The sequence below is a fragment of the Rhinoraja longicauda genome, chromosome 5, assembly GCF_053455715.1.
Source record: "Rhinoraja longicauda isolate Sanriku21f chromosome 5, sRhiLon1.1, whole genome shotgun sequence".
NCBI classification, from domain to species: domain Eukaryota; kingdom Metazoa; phylum Chordata; class Chondrichthyes; order Rajiformes; family Arhynchobatidae; genus Rhinoraja; species Rhinoraja longicauda.
In genome coordinates this window covers 27,759,351-27,780,817 of record NC_135957.1, presented here as the reverse complement: position 1 = coordinate 27,780,817, position 21,467 = coordinate 27,759,351, and the positions used below count along the sequence as shown (strand labels likewise).

The following is a 21,467-nucleotide window of genomic DNA, read 5'->3' as shown; positions in this document are numbered from 1 at the left end:
TTGCCTGGCAGAGACGTTGCATACTTCCTCTGTGCTTTACATTAACAGTCAACAGGAAAGAAAAGACACTAGTTTGCAATGAGCGAAAAAACAACAGCGAAACAACAGAACAAGAAAACATCGAACAACAATATTAAAGACTAAAATGCCTGCAATATTAGCGTATCAATAAAGGTTCTCAACAGACCGTTGCTGTTAAAAACTATCTATTTAGTCACGGTATGCAAATAGAGACAATTTGTGGTACTTGCCCAAGTCGGTACAAGAAGACTGATGGGGCGCTCGAGCAGTGGTGGAAGGTGCTTCCCTGCAACATTCATTTCCCATACAACTGGAGGCTTTTGAGTAGAGAGCAGAGACTGGCTTTGTGAGTCATTTATGCAACTGGCCAGTTAATGAAAGGTCAGGTTTCCTTCTCCCAGGTGGAAAGCAAGTGAGCGAGCGTCTGCTCAAGAGAGAGAGGGTGAGAGAGAGAGAGAAAGAGTGGGAGAGAGAGAGAGAGAGAGAGGCAGAGAGAGAGAGAGGCAGAGAGAGAGAGAGAGAGAGAGAGAGAGAGAGAGAGAGAGAGAGAGAGATGGAGAGAGAGGCAGAGGCAGAGAGGCAGAGAGAGAGAGAAAGCGAGAGAGGCAGTGAGAGAGAGAGAGGCAGAGAGAGAGAGAGAGAGAGATTAAGTGAGTGCGAGAGAAAATGAGAGGACAGACAGAGACAGAAGGAGAGAGAGAGAGAGAGCAAGTCTGGCTTAGCCTGTTCTGATTTCGCAAGAGTGGGAAATAGATGAGACAATCCCCTGCTGCCTCCAGGATGGCGTCAGAGCACTTTAAGTTGACAGAGGTTAGTTTTGCCCACAGGCTAGTGAGAAGAGAGGGTAACAGGAAGAAAGAACAATCATCGAATGATCCACAAGTATATTAACTACTGAAGGTACGGTGTTGTTAGCTGAAGCATCGGTCTGGCAGCAGTAGCTTGTTTTGTGCCGTGCTCTGCTTTGCATGTAGTGCAGGCTTTTACTGCAGCAAGTTACTTCTCCACCTGCTGGTTGTTAAGGAACACCCCCAGTGGACAACCAAGTTCACGGGGATATTAAAGAGTTAGCAATACTGGGTAAATCTTAGCAGCATCGCTGTCAATATCTCATTTCTGAACATTGACACGATCTTTTCCATTCATTTAGAACTTGTGGTTCACAGACTGGGAACAGAGGCAGTTGAGTTTAAGGCAGACCGAACCGTAATCAATGTGTACAATGTGAGGTGCTTTTTTTCCCTCACTACTTATGGTAAAATCTCTCTCTCTTTTTAGCAGATAATGCACTCGGGAATACTAATAGATTGCTGATATAGCCACGTTAGGAACGATTAGACTGACTGTCATGGAGGATTTATTATTATTTGCACTTGTGAATTGCTTGCTGGCTTCATTCTCCTTTCTAAAGTAGATGTAAGGCAGCAAAGCTTGCAGAGAATATTTATGAGAGTTAATGAACCGAGCAATGAAAGAAAATGCTGTGAGATCAGAAGTCATGTCTGTTCGACCAACATTTTTCATGATTAGAAGCAACATCTTGTTACATTTTCAGCTGATGTTCTCTGCACTGACCAAACACAAAAGATGAACATGAAAAGATTCTAACTTTCATGTCGAAAGAGAGCAGGGATGACTAGCAGCTGGCTATAAATGTTCGCTTTGCCAGCGACACACATGCATAAAGAACGATCCATTGTGCTACACTTCATGACAAACCTGGAGCAGTTTTCTTTAAAGCTTTTCAAGCACTGCTTCTTCAAAGGGAGATTCAGAGATCTTTAAAGAGATCTTTAAATCTTTAAAGAAAACCTTAATGGAACCCTTGGTCAAGTTAGCTGCAAAACGTCAGCTATAATATGGGGATACAGGCACAAGGAATTTGTTCGAATCTTGCACAGAACACAAAGTGCTGGAATAACTCCTTCAGTCAGGCTGCATTTCTGAAGGACATGGACAGGTGATGTTTCGGGTCAGGGCCCTTCTTCAGACTGAGTGATAGGTAAATGCAGGTGAGGGGGGAGGAAGGGTTGAAAAGCAAATGGGTAGACAAATTGTTGAGATGAAAAAGGGAGAAAAAGGTGACAAAAGGAGACAAAACGGGACGAGAAGAAAAGATGTTATATAAAGGGAGAAGAAGACTGAAACTGAAATACAAAACCAGCGTGGGATATATTGTAAGTAATAGAGATGGGTGGGTGGGAGGGGAGGGAATAGGGGCGGAATAGTGGGAGAAATAGGTGCCCGCCCGGGTGGAGTGGGCTGGGGTGGGGAGGCATAGGAGAGAGAGAGGGAAAAAGGGGGGTTGTAACCTTAAATGGTTCAATATTCAATATTCATACCATAACATAAGCTACCCAAGTGGAATAAGAGGTGCTACTCCTCCAGTTTATTTGTGTACTCACTCTGGCAATGGAGGGGGGGGGGCTATGATAGGAAGGGAAGGGGAGTTAAAATGGTTAGCAACTGGGAGATTCTGCAAGCCTTGGTGAACCAAGTGCAAGGATTTGATAAAATGTATGCATTTAAGGATTTGCCCAATTTATGCTTGGTTTCGTGGAGGCCACATCGGGAGCACCAAGTGCCCTAGAGGAGGTCGAGGAAGGGCATGTGAACCTCTGTCTCACCAGGATGGGTTGCTGTGGTCCTTGGATGCAGATGAGGGAGGAGTATAGGGGCTACAAGGACTGGTCTCCTCTGGTTGTTGGGGAAAGGTCCTAGGGAAGGGGGCAGTTTGTGTTGGAAGGGAAGAGTGAACCAATGAGTTGTGGAGGGAGTGGTCTCAACAAAAAGTGGAGAGGGGTGGGGATGGGAAGGTGTAACTGGGAATGGAATCACGTTGGAGTTGGCGTAAATGTTAGAGAATGATGTGTTGGACATGGAGGCTGGTGCGGTGGATGGCAAGGACCGATAGAACTCTGTCGTTCATTCTGGGGGGAGGGGGAGTGAGTGCAGAACTGTAGGACATAAACGAGACGCGGTATCCACAACAGCGGGGAGAAGCCACGTTACCAAAGAAAGAGAACATAGTGTATGGCTTCGAGTGGAAAGCCTCGTTTGGGAGCAAATTTGGCAGAGGCAGAGAAATTGGGAGTAGGGGAAGGTGTCCTGGTGAGAGGCAGGGTGGGAGGAGGGGCAGTCAAGATAACTGTGGGAGTTGGTGGTTTTTTTCCGAGATGTCATTTGATAGTCTATCCCCTGTGATGGAGACAGAGAGATCGAGAAAGGAGAGAGCGGTGTCGGAGATAGTCCGAGTAGGGCAGGGTGAAAGTTAGAGGCAACGTTGATTAAATCAACAAATTCTGCATGGGTACAGGAAGCAGCCCTGATGCAATAGACAATAGACAATAGACAATAGACAATAGGTGCAGGAGTAGGCCATTCAGCCCTTCGAGCCAGCACCGCCATTCAATGCGATCATGGCTGATCACTCTCAATCAGTACCCCGTTCCTGCCTTCTCCCCATACCCCCTCACTCCGCTATCCTTAAGAGCTCTATCCAGCTCTCTCTTGAAAGCATCCAACGAACTGGCCTCCACTGCCTTCTGAGGCAGAGAATTCCACACCTTCACCACTCTCTGACTGAAAAAGTTCTTCCTCATCTCCATTCTAAATGGCCTACCCCTTATTCTTAAACTGTGGCCCCTTGTTCTGGACTCCCCCAACATTGGGAACATGTTTCCTGCCTCTAATGTGTCCAATCCCCTAATTATCTTATACGTTTCAATAAGATCCCCCCTCGTCCTTCTAAATTCCAGTGTATACAAGCCTAATTGCTCCAGCCTTTCAACATACGACAGTCCCGCCATTCCGGGAATCAACCTAGTGAACCTACGCTGCACGCCCTCAATAGCAAGAATATCCTTCCTCAATTTTGGAGACCAAAACTGCACACAGTACTCCAGGTGCGGTCTCACCAGGGCCCGGTACAACTGTAGAAGGACCTCTTTGCTCCTATACTCAACTCCTCTTGTTATGAAGGCCAACATTCCATTGGCTTTCTTCACTGCCTGCTGTACCTGCATGCTTCCTTTCACTGACTGATGCACTAGGACACCCAGATCTCGTTGAACATCCCCTCTTCCTAACTTGACACCATTCAGATAATAATCTGCCTTTCTATTCTTACTTCCAAAGTGAATAACCTCACACTTATCTACATTAAACTGCATCTGCCATGTATCCGCCCACTCACACAACCTGTCCAAGTCACCCTGCAGCCTTATTGCATCTTCCTCACAATTCACACTACCCCCCAGCTTAGTATCATCTGCAAATTTGCTAATGGTACTTTTAATCCCTTCATCTAAGTCATTAATGTATATCGTAAATAGCTGGGGTCCCAGCACCGAACCTTGCGGTACCCCACTGGTCACTGCCTGCCATTCCGAAAGGGACCCATTTATCCCCACTCTTTGCTTTCTGTCTGTCAACCAATTTTCTATCCATGTCAGTACCCTACCCCCAATACCATGTGCTCTAATTTTGCCCACTAATCTCCTATGTGGGACCTTGTCGAAGGCTTTCTGAAAGTCGAGGTACACCACATCCACTGACTCTCCCCTGTCAATTTTCCTAGTTACATCCTCAAAAAATTCCAGTAGATTTGTCAAGCATGATTTCCCCTCCGTAAATCCATGCTGTTGTTGATGTAGCGGAGAAAGAGTTGGGGGATGATTTGGAACAAGGACTGTTCGATGTAACCAACAAGAAGGCAAATATATCAGAGGCCCAAGCAAGTGCGACACCTTTGACTTGAAGAAAGTGAGTTGAGTCAAAAGATAAGTTACTGAGGGCGAGGACAAGTTCCGCCAGGAGGAAGAGAGTGTTAGCAGAGTGGAGCTGAGTGGGTCTGAAATCAAGGAGGAACCGGAGGGCCCTTACTGGTAGGGATGGAGATGTAAAGGGACTGGACGTTCATGGAGTGTTGAGGCCCGAGGACTTGAAAGTTTTTGAAATGTTGAAAAGCATGTCAGGTGTCTCAGATGTAGGTCAGAAAGGACCTACAAGGGGGTAAAAGATAGAATCAATTTTTTGGGAGATGAGTTTAGTGGGGCAAAAGCAGGTAGAAACAATAAGTCTGCCAGGGCAGTCCTGTTTTTCGATGTTGGGAAGGAGATAGAAACGTGGCGTTTGGGGCTCGCCAGAGGTGATGAGATCGGTGATAATGTGGAAGACGGTGGCCTGGTGTTCATCCATGAGGTAGATATGAGGAGGTGGCCGAGAGCTGGTGCCTGGCCTCAGCACGGGAGAGGTCAGCCCGCCAGACTGCAACAGCATTACCCTTGACGACAGTTTTGATAACACTATTGGAATTGTTACTGAGTGAGCAGAGCACTGTGTGTTCAGAGGGAGTGGGATTGGAATGGGTGCGGGGAGTGGAGAAATCAAGGTGGTTGATGTTGCACCAATAGTTGGAAATAAAAAGGTTGAGAGAGGGTAGAAGGCCAGCAGCGGGAGACCAGGGGAGGGGGAAGTAGATGGGGGTTAGGAGAAGGGGTCATCACTGGAGGCGAGGTTTTCTTCCAAGAAAAATTGGCCCGGAGGCAGAGGCGATTTAAGAAGAGCTTGACATCATGGCTGGCTCGGAACGAGTTGAAGTGTGGACGCAGTGGTACAAAGGTTATGAAGGTACAAAGTATAATGTGGGTGTAACTTCCTTGAGATTCCGCTAGTACCAAAGACAATAGAGCAGAGCAAGATAGACCACTCGACCCTAAAAACCGTAGTATGGCATGGCGCCATTTGAGTAGGCAGAAACTTGCAGAAACATTTTAAAATAAAAATAACAAAAATCTGTGAATTGATAGACGAGATATATTCTGCATTTTAACGGTATCATCACACATACTGTTCCCCCCAAAACACTGATTACACTGTGAGAGGTATAGCGAACGGCGGGTTTTGCTTATTAAAATGGCGGCTGTTCCACTCCTCTGCGTACTACACTTCAGTATAGGGATTTCGACTGAGTGGTTCATCTTGCTCCTCTGGTATCTTTGGCTAGTACCTTCTGTACAATTCTTGTTATCCAATAATTTGCAGGTGACAATCAAGACATTTAAAAAAAAAAGTGGATTAAGAAAAGTATTATCTAGTTAACTAGTCACATGAAGCATTCTTATGAACACTTCTCCATGCAGGAGGCCGGGCTACTTAATCAATCTGAAGGGTACAAATTCTAAGGGGCTTGCAATGATAGAATTTCTTGCAATCAAATACACATGCAAAAACAGAGCATCACTTTAATGACCCAAAAAGGAATAATAGGTTTATTCACAAAATGCTGGAGTAACTCAGCAGGTCAGGCAGCATCTCGGGAGAGAAGGAATGGGTGACGTTTCGGGTCGAGACCCTTCTTCAGACTGATGTCGGGGGTGGGACAAAGGAAGGATATAGGTGGAGACAGGAAGATAGAGGGAGATCTGGGAAGGAGGAGGGGAAGGGAGGGACAGAGGAGCTATCTGAAGTTGGAGAAGTCGACGTTCATACCACCGGGCCGCAAACTGCCCAGGCGAAATATGAGGTGCTGCTCCTCCAACTTCCGGCGGACCTCAATAATAGGTTATTTATTTTCTAATTCACACGTTAAAAATAACAAACCTGAGATTTAAATGTATTATTATATGGCTCCATTATCTTTCATTAGGATCAGGAATATGCATTATTTTGCATGTTTTCCAACAAACCCTTTCACAAGTATGCTGACAGATCTGCAAAATAATTGTGAGGGATTGTCACCTTCGTTGGGCGGCACAGTGGTAAGAGTTGCTGCCTTACAGCGCCAGAGACCCAGGTTCGATTCTGACTACGGGTGCTATTTGTATGGAGTTTGTATGTTCTCCCTGTGACCACGTAGGATTTCTCCAGGTGCTCCGGTTTCCTCCCACACTCCAAAGATGTAGGTTAATTGGCTTCTGTAAATTGTAAGTTGGCCCTAGTGTATAGGATAGTGCTAGAGTACAGGGTGATCACTGGTCAGCGTCGACTCGGTGGGCCTATTTCCACACTGTATCTCTAAAGCCTAAAAAGTACTAACATTTTTGTTTCCAAATCCAGCAGGTGATGATATAATTTAGATGTAGACTGCAGTAGAACTGCAGGATTTGAGGGTGACATCTTTTTATTTTTTTTAACAAAGTTTATTTCTGATTTTTATTAATACAGCTTTGATAATTCAATGCATGAACACATTAATGCTGATAAGTATCACCCCACCCACCACCCCCCACCCGCAATACCATTCAATATACTAAACATAAAACATTTTTAATTTAAAAAAAAATTTAAAAAAATAAAAAATTAAAAAACCCAGAGGAGGGAAGCAGAAAAATCGGAATGTTAAGACATATCAGGGACCATTCTAATATTTAAATTCCACTCTTAATTACATACACACATATCAAAGACGCTACCCAACCATAAAATTATCAGAGCCTAAAGCATCAATACAACTAAGAAAAGGTTGCCATATCAATGTAAACTTGTCAGCTGATTCCCTAACAGTATACCTAATCTTCTCCAATTTAATAAAATACAACATATCCCTAATCCACTGTGCAAATGTTGGAGGGTTACAATCTTTCCATCTGACCACCATCTGGCCACCATCGTGGCAAAAGACCAAAGATTTCGTTTATTATTATTTAATGCAAGATTTTGTGTTACCACACCGAATAAAGCAAGGGGGGCTGATGGTTCCAAAGATTCATTGGTAGTTTGGGAGAGCATATCAAATATTAATTGCCAAAAATTAGATAACTTAGGACAATCCCAAAACATGTCAATTAAAGTGGCTTGGTTCTGCCTGCAAGAGGCTGACATCTTTGAGGCCAGTCAAGTTGAGTTGTTAAAAAATCTACCCAGAAACCTTCGTGACTTTGGAATACCAAGATCTCCTTTTTGGAAATCTGCTGAATTTGTCCAGGTACGAGGATGTCATATAAAGCTTGTAGGACCCTTCTTTATTTACCCAGCAGACTTGTTGGGTCCCCAGTAAATGATCAGAATCTAAATGCAAATTTGACTGGATGGCTTGAACAAGAAGCTATTGTGGCTTCTGTGGAGAGGACGTTTCCATCAGTGAGAGAATCTAGGTCCAGACGGTGGTGAATCTGTGGAATTCATTGCCACAAAGGGCCGTGGAGGCCAAGTCACTGGATATTTTTCTAAGGCGGAGAATGACAGATTCTTGATGAATATGGGTGTCAAGGGTAATGGGGAGAAGGCAAGAGAATGTGGCTGAGAGGGAAAGGAAGATCAGCCATGATTGAATGGCAGAGTAGACTCAATGGGCCAGATGGTCTAATTCTGCTCCAATGACTTGTGAAGTTACGAACATATGACATTTCTTCCAAGGTTGGGCAGCAGGCAGCACTCAGACAGGTAAAGGAGCTGTTCTGCTGGACCTTTCAGTGAAAGATTCAGTCTCTTATTGAAGCCTACCGGTTAATAAAAGGCCTGGATAGAGCGGATGTGGAGAGGATGTTTCGGTAATAGGAAAATAAAGAACCAGGGGGCATAGCCTCAGAAGAAAAAGGATGTACCCTCAAAATGAAGATGAGAAGGAATTTCTTTAGTCAGATGGTGGGGAATCTGTGGAATTCATTGCCACAGACAGCTGTGGAGGTCAAGACATTGGGAATTTTTAAGGCGGAGATTAATAGGTTCTTGATTCGGAAGGGCAACAAAGGTTATGGGGAAAACGCCAGAAAATAGTGTTGAGAATGAAAATTAGATCAGCATGATTAAAGGCTCAATCGACTCGATGTGCTGAATGACCTAATTCTGCCCCAATGTCTTATTGGTTTTGTTTGGTTTAGTTTAGAGATACAGGGCAGAAACAGGCCCTTTGACCTAATCAGGTCCGCGCCGACCAGCAATCTCGGAGAAAACCCACGCAGGTCACGGGGAGAAAGTACAAACTCTGTACATTCAGCACCCGTAGTCGGGATCGAACTCGGGACTCCGGCGCTGCAAGCACTGAAGGCAGCAACTCTACCACTGCGCCACCATGCTGCCCTGGTCTTACGTAATTTACCTGAAAAGCTTCTGGAAGGTGCTTCTAACTCATTGCTGGATCGTACTCAGGCATCAACAAGACAATTCTATAATTGCTGAACTAGTTTCAATTGTCCTCTCTATTATAGAGAGAGAAGAGAAATGTAATCACCGGCTAAATAATTACACCAAGCCTCAATATTAAATGACTCTTGTTACTCTATAATCTGTTATTTTGGTACACAGAATTTATTAGAAACCAAATTATGTATAATTCTGGGCTATATGGCTCTGTCAGCAAAACAGTGCTCTCCATCTCCCACCCAAAAACCTACTTGTGCTTTTCATTGAAAGAAACAACGTTCAAAAGGTTATTAACTGAAGTGTGTGATGAATATTTTCTATTTAGTTGTAAATTGAATGATGTCCCAGTCAGTGCTGCATTCCCTAACCTGTGCTTCGTAATCAGAACTGCAGACAGTTTAATACCTCCTACCTATGGGACTCTGGGCCCCAGTGTAGATCTCATACTGCTGCTACCCTGTTTGAGGTTAGCTAATCTGTCAAAGACCAAGGGCTGAATCTGGAAGCTGACATGCATGATTCCCAAGGCCCTGTACTCGCTGGAGTCTGGAAGGATGAAGGGGAACCTCATTGAAACATAGTGAAAGGCTTGGATAGAGTGGATGTGGAGAGGGTGTTTCCACTAGTGGGAGAGTCATTGGAATTAAAGGACGTTCCTTTAGGAAGGAGATGAGGAGGAATTTCTTTAAACAGAGTGTGGTGAATCATCAGATGGACGGTAGTGGATCCGGGTGATGACTCACCTTCTTCCCAAGGGGATTTTGGAATGGGCAATAATTGCTGGCTTTGCCACGATGAAACATATTCTGAAAAATGAATAAATAAGGTGTGGCACAGTGGCGCAGCGATAGCGTTGCTTCCTTACAGCTCCAGATACCAGTTTCAATCATGACTATGGGTGCAGTCTGTACAGAGTTTGTAGTTCTCCCTGTGGCTGAGTGGATTTTCTCTGGGTGCTTCGGTTTCCTCCCACACTCCAAAGATGTACAGGTTTGGAGATTAATTGGCTTCAGTAAAACTGTAATTAGTCTCTAGTGTGCAGGATAGTGCTAGTGTATGGGGTGATCGCTGGTCGGCGTGGAATCAGTGAGCCGAAGGGCCTGCATCTGCGCTGTATCTCTAAAGTCGAAATAAAAATCTAAAACTTCAATAATGTTTTTGATTGAAAAGGGAAAATTACTTAAGAGTATCGAATTTTACGTCCATTTAGACATCTTGCTGAGTACAAGATGCTTTAAACAACGGCATCAAAAGTAGTGGGAATCTTTGCAAGTCTCACAGCCACAGGGTGAATAGTGGATTTAATGGGAACATTGCTACACTAGCAGCAATGAAACCTATTTCTCAATTACTTATCTCAATTATGATCTCAATATATAAATTAAATACCATTACATACTCTGACATTCAGGTTAACAAATATAATTCCTAAATGGCTGCTTTTTCACCTGAATCAATTCTTACTGCACACTTTCACCTCCCTTTCTCTGCTTGCACTTATTTTCAAGGACAATGGTTACTACCATTAGAGTCACTTTTCAAACTCCAGTAAAAACAGATTGACTTAAATAGAAGCCCTTAACTATCTACATTTGACATTTTTCTAAAATGTGAATATGCTTTGTGAACTTTAACAGAAAAACGTGCTACAAACAAACTGCCACAATGAGTGGCTAATGGTAAACATAATTCCATCTCCAAGCCATGAATTAAGAGTGTAAGTGAATTCTCCTCCACTTGCCTGGTTGAGAGCGGCTGCAACAACACTCAGAAACTCTGTCCAGGATTAAGTAGGCACTTCTTCAGTGCCCCATCCTCTACATAACATAACATAACATAACATAACAACACTTTATTGTCACTCGGCACAACACCGAGCGAAATTTCAGCAGTCACACAAAATACAGCAAAAAGAAAAGAACACAGGACACCCGACCCCAACACAAACATCCATCACAGTGACTCCAAACACCCCCTCACTGTGATGGAGGCAACAAAACTTCCCCTCTCTTCCCCCCGCACCCACGGACAGGCAGCTCGACCCCTACCGAGGCAAACGACACGCACAGCCCCCGCAAGGGGATGGAAGGCCCCCCGGCCGAGCCGCCCCGGGCACCGAAACGTCCCGCGGCCACACCGGGCGATGTTAAGTCCAACGGCCGAGCCGCACCGGGCACTGAAACGTCCCGCGGCCGAACAGCGCTGACGATGTTAAGTCCAGCGGCCAAGCCGCGCCGGGCACTGAAACGTCCCGCGGCCACACCGGGCGATGTTAAGTCCAGCGGCCAAGCCGCACCGGGCATTGAAACGTCCCGCGGCCGAGCCGCACCGGGCACTGAAACGTCCCGCGGCCACACCGGGCGATGTTAGTCCCGCGGCCGAGCCGCGCCGGGCACTGAAACGTCCCGCGGCCGAGCCGCACCGGGCACTGAAACGTCCCGCGGCCGCACCGGGCGATGTTAAGTCCAGCGGCCGAGCCGCGCCGGGCACTGAAACGTCCCGCGGCCACACCGGGCGATGTTAAGTCCAGCGGCCAAGCCGCACCGGGCATTGAAACGTCCCGCGGCCGAGCCGCACCGGGCACTGAAACGTCCCGCGGCCACACCGGGCGATGTTAGTCCCGCGGCCGAGCCGCGCCGGGCACTGAAACGTCCCGCGGCCGAGCCGCACCGGGCACTGAAACGTCCCGCGGCCGCACCGGGCGATGTTAAGTCCAGCGGCCGAGCCGCACCGGGCACTGAAACGTCCCGCGGCCGAGCTGCGCCGGCAATGTTAAGGCCCGCAGCCGAGCCACACCGGGCACTGAAACGTCCCGCAGCCGAGCTGCGCCGGCAATGTTAAGGCCTGCAGCCGAGCCGCACCGGGCACTGAAACGTCCCGCAGCCGAGCTGCGCCGGCAATGTTAAGGCCCGCAGCCGAGCCGCACCGGGCACTGAAACGTCCCGCAGCCGAGCTGCGCCGGCAATGTTAAGGCCCGCAGCCGAGCCGCGCCCCGGGGAAGAGACCTAATAAAATAAAGGTTTCCCCCCGCCCCACCCCACCCCACACCCCCACCACACACCCCCACCACACATACACAGCCAAAAACAAAAACAAAAACCATCCCAACACCGACACAAACAAAAAAAAAGAAAAAAAGACAACAGACTGCCAGAGAGCCGCAGCCGTTAGGCGCAGCCAACTCCTACATTGAATGATCATGACCTTATGATTGCACCATGCACCACCTGCAAAATGCACTTCAGTACCCACACAGTCAATCGGATAGACCTCACAAATCCACAACCTCAAGTGCATCCGGGCATTTGCTCTCAGTCAGACAGCAATCGTACTTGAAATCTATTGCTGTAGGAAAATAACTGCAGATGCTGGTTCAAATCGAAGGTAGACACAAAATGCTGGAGTAACTCAGCGGGTCAGGCAGCATCTCAGGAGAGAAGGAATGGGTGGCGTATCGGGTCGAGACTCTTCTTCAGACTGATCAACGTTGTCAGTCTGAAGAAGGGTCTCGACCCGAAACGTCACCCATTCCTTCTCTCCTGAGATGTTGCCTGACCCGCTGAGTTACTCCAGCATTTTGTGAAATCTATTGCTGGTCCTTTATCATCACTGGATTAATCCTAGAATTTACTCCCCAACAACATTATGGAAGTATCTCCACAGGGTTCAAGAAGTTTGTTCATCATCTTCTCAAGACCAATTAGGAATAGACAAAAAAATGTTATGCCCAGAAATGAATCAATTAAAAAAATGACACCTGATAGTTGCAGGACTCATACAATTCTACCATGGTGATATTGCAAGTTAATTAAGTAGCAGAAAGTTTAAAAGAATACTTAATTTTATATCTAAAGATTCAGAACACGAAGGAGTGGAGTGAAGTACAGTATGTAATTCACAAAGGGTATGAAAAAAAAGTGCAATAAAACTTTTACGAGAAAATAAAAAAATTGCACTCACTGAGGCTCAATTATGACATGTTAGGCTTTTCTTTTCTTATTTGAGTTGTCGTAATGGTAGAAATCTTCAGATTACAGAAATGTAATGTGATTAAATTGGTTTGGACAGGTTGGCCAAGCACATGATGACAGGAAGACTCAGATTTAAGATAATTACCAAGTAAGATGGTGTGTTTTAAAAAAAAATCCAGAGGTTAGATCCTGAGCTGTCGTGTTTCATGATTCAATTCTCTTTTTGCCTTTAGTGCTGCAGCTTTGTACTTTGGAGGCAAACATGACCTAGAAACATGAGATCTCTTCACAAAACAGATAGAAAGAAACCTCTGTAGGGACGTTTTCAAGTGCGAGTGCAAAGATGATCTCTGAATTTATAGCACAGATGAGTGCCCAGATGATAGCACAGATTTATAGTCAGGATGAGTGCCAATAAAATGTGTGTGTTTGGTCATGATGATCAACAAGCAGACCACCTGTTGAGATCGCTCTTTCATTATGATCAAAATTTGAGCGGCCTTTGTTTCGAGATTATCTGCAAAAGCAGCTGAATGTTTGGTAGATTTCAACGTGCCTGCTTTGGATTGTCAACGCCACATTTTTCAAGAAATTATCCTTTGGGCCATCATTTAATTGCTCAGAGACTCACTCGCCCAGTCATGCAATCAATTGTTCATTTATCTAGTCAAACATTGCCTCAGTCAGCAATTTGCAGAGATAACTATTCCATCAGTGACCTGGATTTCTATTTATTCAGCGAGCTATTAAACCACCACTCCGATGGTCACAAGTTTGGCATTCAATGCTGTTAAAACATGCGGTTACATTTGACTATGCTTTCATACATTGCAGTCTGGAATCTCTTTGTAGCAACACAAAAAATATGTTCAATGAAATGTGTAGGAAGGAACTGCAGATGCTGGTTTAAACCGAAGATAGACACAAAAAACTGGAGTAACTCAGCGGGAGAGAAGGAATGGGTGATGTTTCGGGTCAAGACCCTTCTTCATACCGAAATGAAATGACTGTATCACATTTCCAGACACAAACTTAAAAAACAACCAAAGTCTCTACCTTCACAAAGAAAATATGTTTTTAGTATAGGTTGTGTAGATTGAAGATTTTAACAGCTTCAATAAGGATAAAATGTAAAGCATATAGATGGAATGTAACTATTTCATTTTTGTAGACTTTTGCAGCTGGAATTAGCATTGGTTTATTTGGAAAATATAGGTCATTTATAAAATGTGGTCTGTTTCCCATGACTTTGATTATAGAACATTGGAGGTAGCACTACCCTACAATGACAACAATGTTGTTGTAGGTTATGTACAATGCATTACTCTGGTAATGATGAGGAAGTATTTTACCTTCACTGATACTCTCAATATATTAGCTTCAAAGTAAGAAGTTTAGTGACGAGCTCGAATTTTATTTGAACTGCTTGTCTTTTCAAGTCCACAATGCGTACTGTACTCCCTGTGGAGAAGAACTCTTAACTAGATACCAGTCAAAGATTTGACAAAGTAATTGATTTTTCTCAATAGTCTTCTCGATGGATAGACAGCTACTTCTACATGTTCAATGCTCTCATTGGGAGGACTCGATTAAAAAAAAGAATCTATTACAGATGCTGCTTGGTCCATTGAGTTCCTCCAGCAGTTTGTTTTTCTTCCAACTTCCACCATCTGCAGTCTCTCATGTTTTGTTATGTTAATCAGATCTGCATTATTTAGGTTTTGCTTGCATGGCGAGTTCCTCGGTAATTTAAGTATAATATTCTAAGAACCTATAGATGTGCTTTCACATAACAGACATAAACTTTTTAAAAAGTTGAAGAAAAGTTTAAGGGAGAGTAGTTTGTGTCCAGACTGCTTCTATCTTTAATATTTGATAGGTTTTACATTGCGATGTATTCAGTAATTCGTACTGCAGGGAATGCCAAGGATGTTACTGTTGGGATCCATTCCAAAGTGAAAAACGTAAAAGAATGAATTGTACTTTTATGTAGTTCTTTCCATTTTCTTTCCCGACACCCAGAGCGATCAAGCACTTCAAAATGTTCATTACATGGGTGATCTCAGCATCAAATCAATCGCATTGGCTGCTTGGAAAACCGGTGGAGCAAATACATCAAAATACCAGATCACTCAGTATCTTTCTCTAACATATTCTAAAGTTTACAGTAATTGAAGCAAACTGCAAAGGTAGTTTATTAAATATAGGAAGGCTTTCAGGGTCAGGATAGCATTCTTTCTGTGAATTCCACAGACCAACTACTTTAAACAGTAACCCCGACATTCCCTCTCTCTCCATCCCTCCCCCACCCAAGTCACACCAGCTTTTCATTCTCACCTTGCTACAGTTAACAATGACCTGTTTAAATTTATTGTTGTTACTTTCTTGCTTATCTTTCATTCATTTGTTCTATATCTCTCTACATCATCGTCTCTATCTCTCGTTTCCTTTTCCTGTGACTTTCAGTCTGAAGAAGGGTCTCGACCAAAAATGTCACCCACTCCTTCTCTCCAGAGATGCTGCCTATCCTGCTGAGTTGCTCCAGCATTTTGTGTCAATTTTAAAGCAGCATCTGCAGTTCCTTCCTACATATAATTATGTAGTAGGCTGTTATATAAGATGGTATGAGCTTTTTGCATAAGTGCAGCACGAGTAAATGCAACATTTGGTATCCCTCAAGAAAATTAGAGCAGAGGTAGGCCACTTAGCCCATCAAGTCTGCCTTATAATTCAATATGATCATGGCTGCTCTGCCCCCAGGCTTCAAATCCTCTTCTGCACCAGTTGCTGCAAGCCCTTAACTCTCAGAGCTTTCAAAGGTTATTCCACTCACTCTTTAATTATATGCCATGACTCGCAACCCTCTTGGACAGAGAGTTCTAGAGTTTCACCACCCTCAACAAGTAAAAATTCTTATGCATCTCAGTTTTAAATGATCGAATCCTTATCCTGTACTTGTGATACCTCATTCAGGATACTTCCACAAAATCACAACATCTATTCTGTCTAGCCCCTTAGGATGTTCAATCTTTTAATAAAATCACCTTGCATTCTTCTAAATTCCAAAGAATTAAAGACTTATCTTTAGCTGATTTTTTAGAGGATAATCCAGGAATTTCTCTGGGCTAAAATAGTTTTTATAAAGTATAATGCTGAAAGAACTCAGTGGATCAGGCAGCAACTGTGGAGTGAATGAATGATGTTTCGGGTCAGGACCCTTCTCTTCATTGAAGATGTGTTCATATTTTCTCATAATTTAACATAATGTAAAGTAATTGATTCTATTTCATCCTTCTCTTCCCCATTCTTCTTGATTCCCCACTTCCTTCACATATTCACCGTTACACTTTATAGTTCTCCTTTAAGAACTATATCATCTTCTATTACTCTTAAATAAATGCACTGAATGGTCATTGTAAAAGGTCTGTTTATCCTCTTTCAGAGTTTGTGCCTTTAAAATATGTTGTTATTGGACAGCAAACATTGATTAGAAATCAAAAGTCACACACCTATGAATGTGACCAACAACAGCGCCCCAGCTTTTGAAGGATATCCACCCACTGAATCACATCATTATTGAGTCCTAGAGTCATACAGTATGGAAATAGGCCCTTTGGCCCAACTTGCACACACCGACCAACATGCTCCATCTAAACTGGTCCCACCTGCCTGCTTTCTGCCCATATCCCTCTAAACCGTCCTATCCATGTACCTGTATAAATGTTTCTTAAACAATGCGATAGTACCTGCCTCAACTACCTCCTCCGGCAGCTTGTTCCACGCACCCGCCACCCTTTGTGTAAAAAGGTTACCCTTCTGGCTCCCATTAAAATTTTACCCCTCACCTTAAACCTATGTCCTCTGAGTAGTTTGGTATTCTGAAGCATTTGCTCCACAGGTTTTCCAAGGAGCCGATTGGAACAAATTGGTTCATTTGTGTCTGAGATTCTCCCACTCTGGGCAAAAGACCCTGTGAGCCTACCCGGTTTATTCCTTTCATTAGCTTTGATGAATCTTTTGGGTAGAGGGAAGGCCCCCTCTGGATATTTCTGGATTGCAACCTTGACAACCCCATTGTTGAGGCCACGAGGGTCAGAAAAATATCGGGGAACCCCCACCGAGCAGAAATAAAGTATCAACGGGTGGAAGTGGAGACAGGGTAATTGTCAGGAGTGTTTCACTGAGACCTAGGCCAGGTCCAACAAAATGCCAGGGTCACAATGTCAGGCAGCCTTAAGCCTGCCCCAACACTTACACGTATTTCTGTGACAAGTAACAAACATTTGCATACTTGTGTATGCACGCTCGCACACGTACACTCAGTCACAAGAGTCACTTTTCCTTCTGTCTTGCAGGATAATGTGGCAAGGAATCATCAACTACCAATTTGCTGAGCATATGGGATGGGTGTGAGGTGACATCAGGCCAGATCCAAATGGAAGGAGAAGAGTTGGCAAACTTGGGCTTGGGTGTCATGGAAACGGCAGCCCTGTACCATGTCCAAATTCCCACAGGGTGGTGGTATTCACTGAGGTTATTTGCACTTCCATCTCCCTCCTCCCTCCTCACAGTGTATGTCCGAGGCCTAACCACACGCATCTCTTGTGAACCCTCCTTTTGTTCTCTGTCCCCAAAGTAAAAAGTGATGGAATCATGCAGCATGGAAATAGGACCTTCAATCCAAATGTCCATGGCAACCAAGATGCCCCTAATCTAAGTTGGTCCCATTTGCCTGTGTTTTGCTCATATCCCTCTAAACCTTTCCCATCAATGTAACTGTCCAAGTCTTGTTTGAATGCTATTATAGTACCTGTCTTAACTATCTCCTCTAGCAGCTCAATCTATATACCCACCGCCCTCTGAGTGGAAAAAAGTTGATTTTCAGGCTCCTATTTAATCTTGGCCCTCGCATCTTAAACCTATATTTTCTAGTTCTTGGCCCCCTTACCCTGGGTAAAATATTCCATGCATTCAGCCTATCTATTCCCCATATCATTTTATACACCTCTATAAAATCAACCCTCAGTTTCCTGTGCTCCAAGGAATAAAGTCCTGGTCTGCCCAACCTTTCCCTATAGCTCAGGCCTTTGAGACCTTGCAACATCCTCGTAAATTTCCTCTGTTCTCATTTCACCCTTTCTCCTTATAAATTATCCTTAACGTATACCTTATCTCATATTGTGACTTGGCACTAACATTTCTTTGATAATGCCCCTTGGGAAGCACTTCTGAATTTCTGAATTTATAAACATACGTTTTTGCATTTGATTGAGTGAAAGATTCTTTTAACATCATGAAAACAGCATGGTAATTCCCCAGTGATGGTAACAAAATAAGATCTGCTTGTAGGTAGACACAAAATGCTGGAGTAACTCAGCGGGACAGGCAGCATCTCTGGAGAGAAGGAATGGGTTATGTTTCGGGTCGAGACCGTTCTTCAGACTGATTAGTCTGAAGAAGGGTCTCGACTCGAAATGTCACCCATTCTTTCTCTCCAGAGATGCTGCCTGCCCCACTGAGTTACTCCAGCATTATGTGTCTACCTTCGATTTAAACCAGCATCTGCAGTTCTTTCCTACACTCAAGGTCTGTTTGTAGTCCAGTCTGAATCCTATAGCTAATTTTCTTTTCAACAATTTCCACATCTTTCCAAATATTATTTTGTGATCTTGTTCTGGGAATTGATGGACCTTCTATCATACTTGTATTTACACTTTTCAAAATTAAAATAAATGTATTTTGGAAAGCCAAATGTGATTCTGATCCCGGCTTTTTACTTATGCATCTTATGCAGTTTAATTCATTTTAGCTAATGCGATTCAGGAACATAATTATAATTTTTTTTTGGTGGAAGTTTTAATTAAAAGGAAGAAAGAATTTGTCATTGACTTTGTTGCTTCAATCAGCATAAAGGAAATCACTCCATGTTGACTTGCTCTTTAAGGCAAGTGTTATTTTACAATGGGGACGTAGGTAGTATCAATTTAGAGGAAAACTGTTCCATGTTTACTGCAACTATGACTCCATGACTCTAACTGTATTGCTCCATTCAATCATTTTAATAGTGTAAAATCATTGTACCAGTTAATAAAGGAAAGATGCAGAAAATTAACTGTTAACGTGTATTTTTCTGGAGAATAATTATTTTACATTTATTAAATTGATTACAATCTGGAAGGTTGGGCATAATTAATGGGGACATTTCTACTTACTTTAATTAGTGTTGGAAAAAAGATATTTTAAGAAGTAGCCCCTCCAAGCCCAATATGGTATCAAATGTGGTGTCTCAGTTGTCCCACTAATATTTCCTCTTGCCTTCATGGTTTACCTTCACCTGTTGATTTTGTCTTTCATATTTCATAGAGTCAAAGAGTTTTGCAGCACAGAAATGCACCCTTTGGCTCTCCACGTCCATGATTTTTGTCTACACTCTTGGCTTTGGTTGTGGCTTATTATTGTCACATACTAAGATACAGTGAAAAACTGTTTTATGTGCTAACCAGGCAAACTATACACAAGTGCATCAGATAGTGTAAGAGGAAATAGACAGTGCAGAATATCGTGCACTGGTCCCATTTGCTTGCTCTAGATCATGTTCCAGTAGGCTTAGACCATTTAATGCTCTTTTAAATGCCTATTAAATGTAGTTATTGCACACCATCCTGGTTGAGCATTACAAATATTCATTACTCTCTTTAAAAAATTTATCCCCGAGGACCCTTTTAATTATCCTAAATCTCATTTTAAAACTATGTTGATTTTGATATCATACTTGAGAAAAAAAAGACCATCTTCTAGAAACAAGGAACTGTAGATGCTGGTTTACACCAAAGATAGACACAAAGTGCAGGAATAACTCAGCAGGTCAGGCAGCATCTCTGGAGAAAAAGGATGGGTAACATTTGAGGTCTGGACCCTTCTTCAGACTGAAGGGTTCTTCAGGTTACCCCTCAGCCTTTTGGGAAATCATGTCCACCTTATCCAATCTGATTCCATAACTAAAGATCTACAATCCTGTCAATACTTTGCTGAATCCCCTCTGCACCCCCTACTGCTCAATCACATTGTTCGCACCGTGCAACAACCAGAATTGCACACAACACTCCAAGTGTGGCCAAGTAAGTTTTTTCTCAAATTGCAAAATAACATCTCAATTTTTATATTCAATGCCCCAACCTAAGAAGGCAAGCACAACATGGACCTTCTTCACCACCCTATCTACTCTTGTGCCATTTACAAGGAACAACAGATTGGATCCCGAGGTCTCTCTGCCCATTAACATTCCTCAGTGCCCTCCCATTAATAATACATACCCTTTATTGTTTTGTGTAGGAAGGAACTGCAGATGTTGGCTTAAATTAAAGATAGACACAAAAGCCTGGAGTAACACACCATCTCTGGAGAGAAGGAATGGGTGATGTTTTGGGTCGAGACCCTTCTTCAGACTGATTATTGTTTTGGCCATTTTCTCTTTAAATTTATTTTTCACTTTCCTTCTAACTCTTCTTCATTACTCCTGTGTGATAGTTCCCACTCTCCTTTGCCTGCTTTTACTTTTCACTCTTTTACTATCTTTTATACTATCGTCTCAATTATTTCCACTCTTCCGTTTCTTTGGTTACTGGATTAGAACATAGAGCACAGAAAAGTACTGCACAGGAACAGGCCCTACAGCCCACAATGACTGTGCTGAACATGATGCCAAGGTAAACTGATCTTAGAGTCATACAACGTGGAAACAGGCTTATTGGCCCAACTTGCCCACACCGACCAACATGTCCCATCTGCACTAGTCCCTCCTGCCTCCATTTTGACCATATTGTGAGCAGTTTTCGTCTCCTAATTTGAAGAAGGACATTATTGCTATTGAGGGAGTGCAGCGTAGGTTCACCAGGTTAATTCCCGGCATGGCAGGACTGACATATGATGAAAGAATGGGTCGACTGGGCTTGTATTCATTGAAATTTAGGATGAGAGGGGACCTGATAGAAACATATAAAATTATTAAAGGATTGGACAGGCTAGATGCAGGAAAAATGTTCCCGATGTTGGGGGAGTCCAGAGCCAGGGGTCACAGTTTAAGAATAAGGGGAAGGCCATTTTGGACTGAGTTGAGGAAAAACGTTTTCATATCATATCATATATATACAGCCGGAAACAGGCCTTTTCGGCCCACCAAGTCCGTGCCGCCCAGCGATCCCCGTACATTAACATTATCCTACACCCACTAGGGACAATTTTTACATTTACCCAGCCAATTAACCTACATACCTGTACGTCTTTGGAGTGTGGGAGGAAACCGAAGATCTCGGAGAAAACCCACGCAGGTCACGGGGAGAACGTACAAACTCCTTACAGTGCAGCACCCGTAGTCAGGATCGAACCTGAGTC

The 21,467-nt window shown here is 43.6% G+C and overlaps 1 protein-coding gene across 1 annotated transcript in view; it reads right to left on the bottom strand.

The window, feature by feature from the left end:
• sntg2 (syntrophin, gamma 2) overlaps positions 1–320 on the bottom strand; it is a 307,771-nt gene extending 307,451 nt beyond the window's left edge. The window contains exon 1 of the mRNA XM_078400085.1: positions 252–320. Coding sequence (XP_078256211.1) covers positions 252–320 — 69 coding nt within the window. The remainder of the gene's footprint in view (positions 1–251) is intronic.
• Between the last annotated feature and the right edge of the window lie 21,147 nt (positions 321–21,467).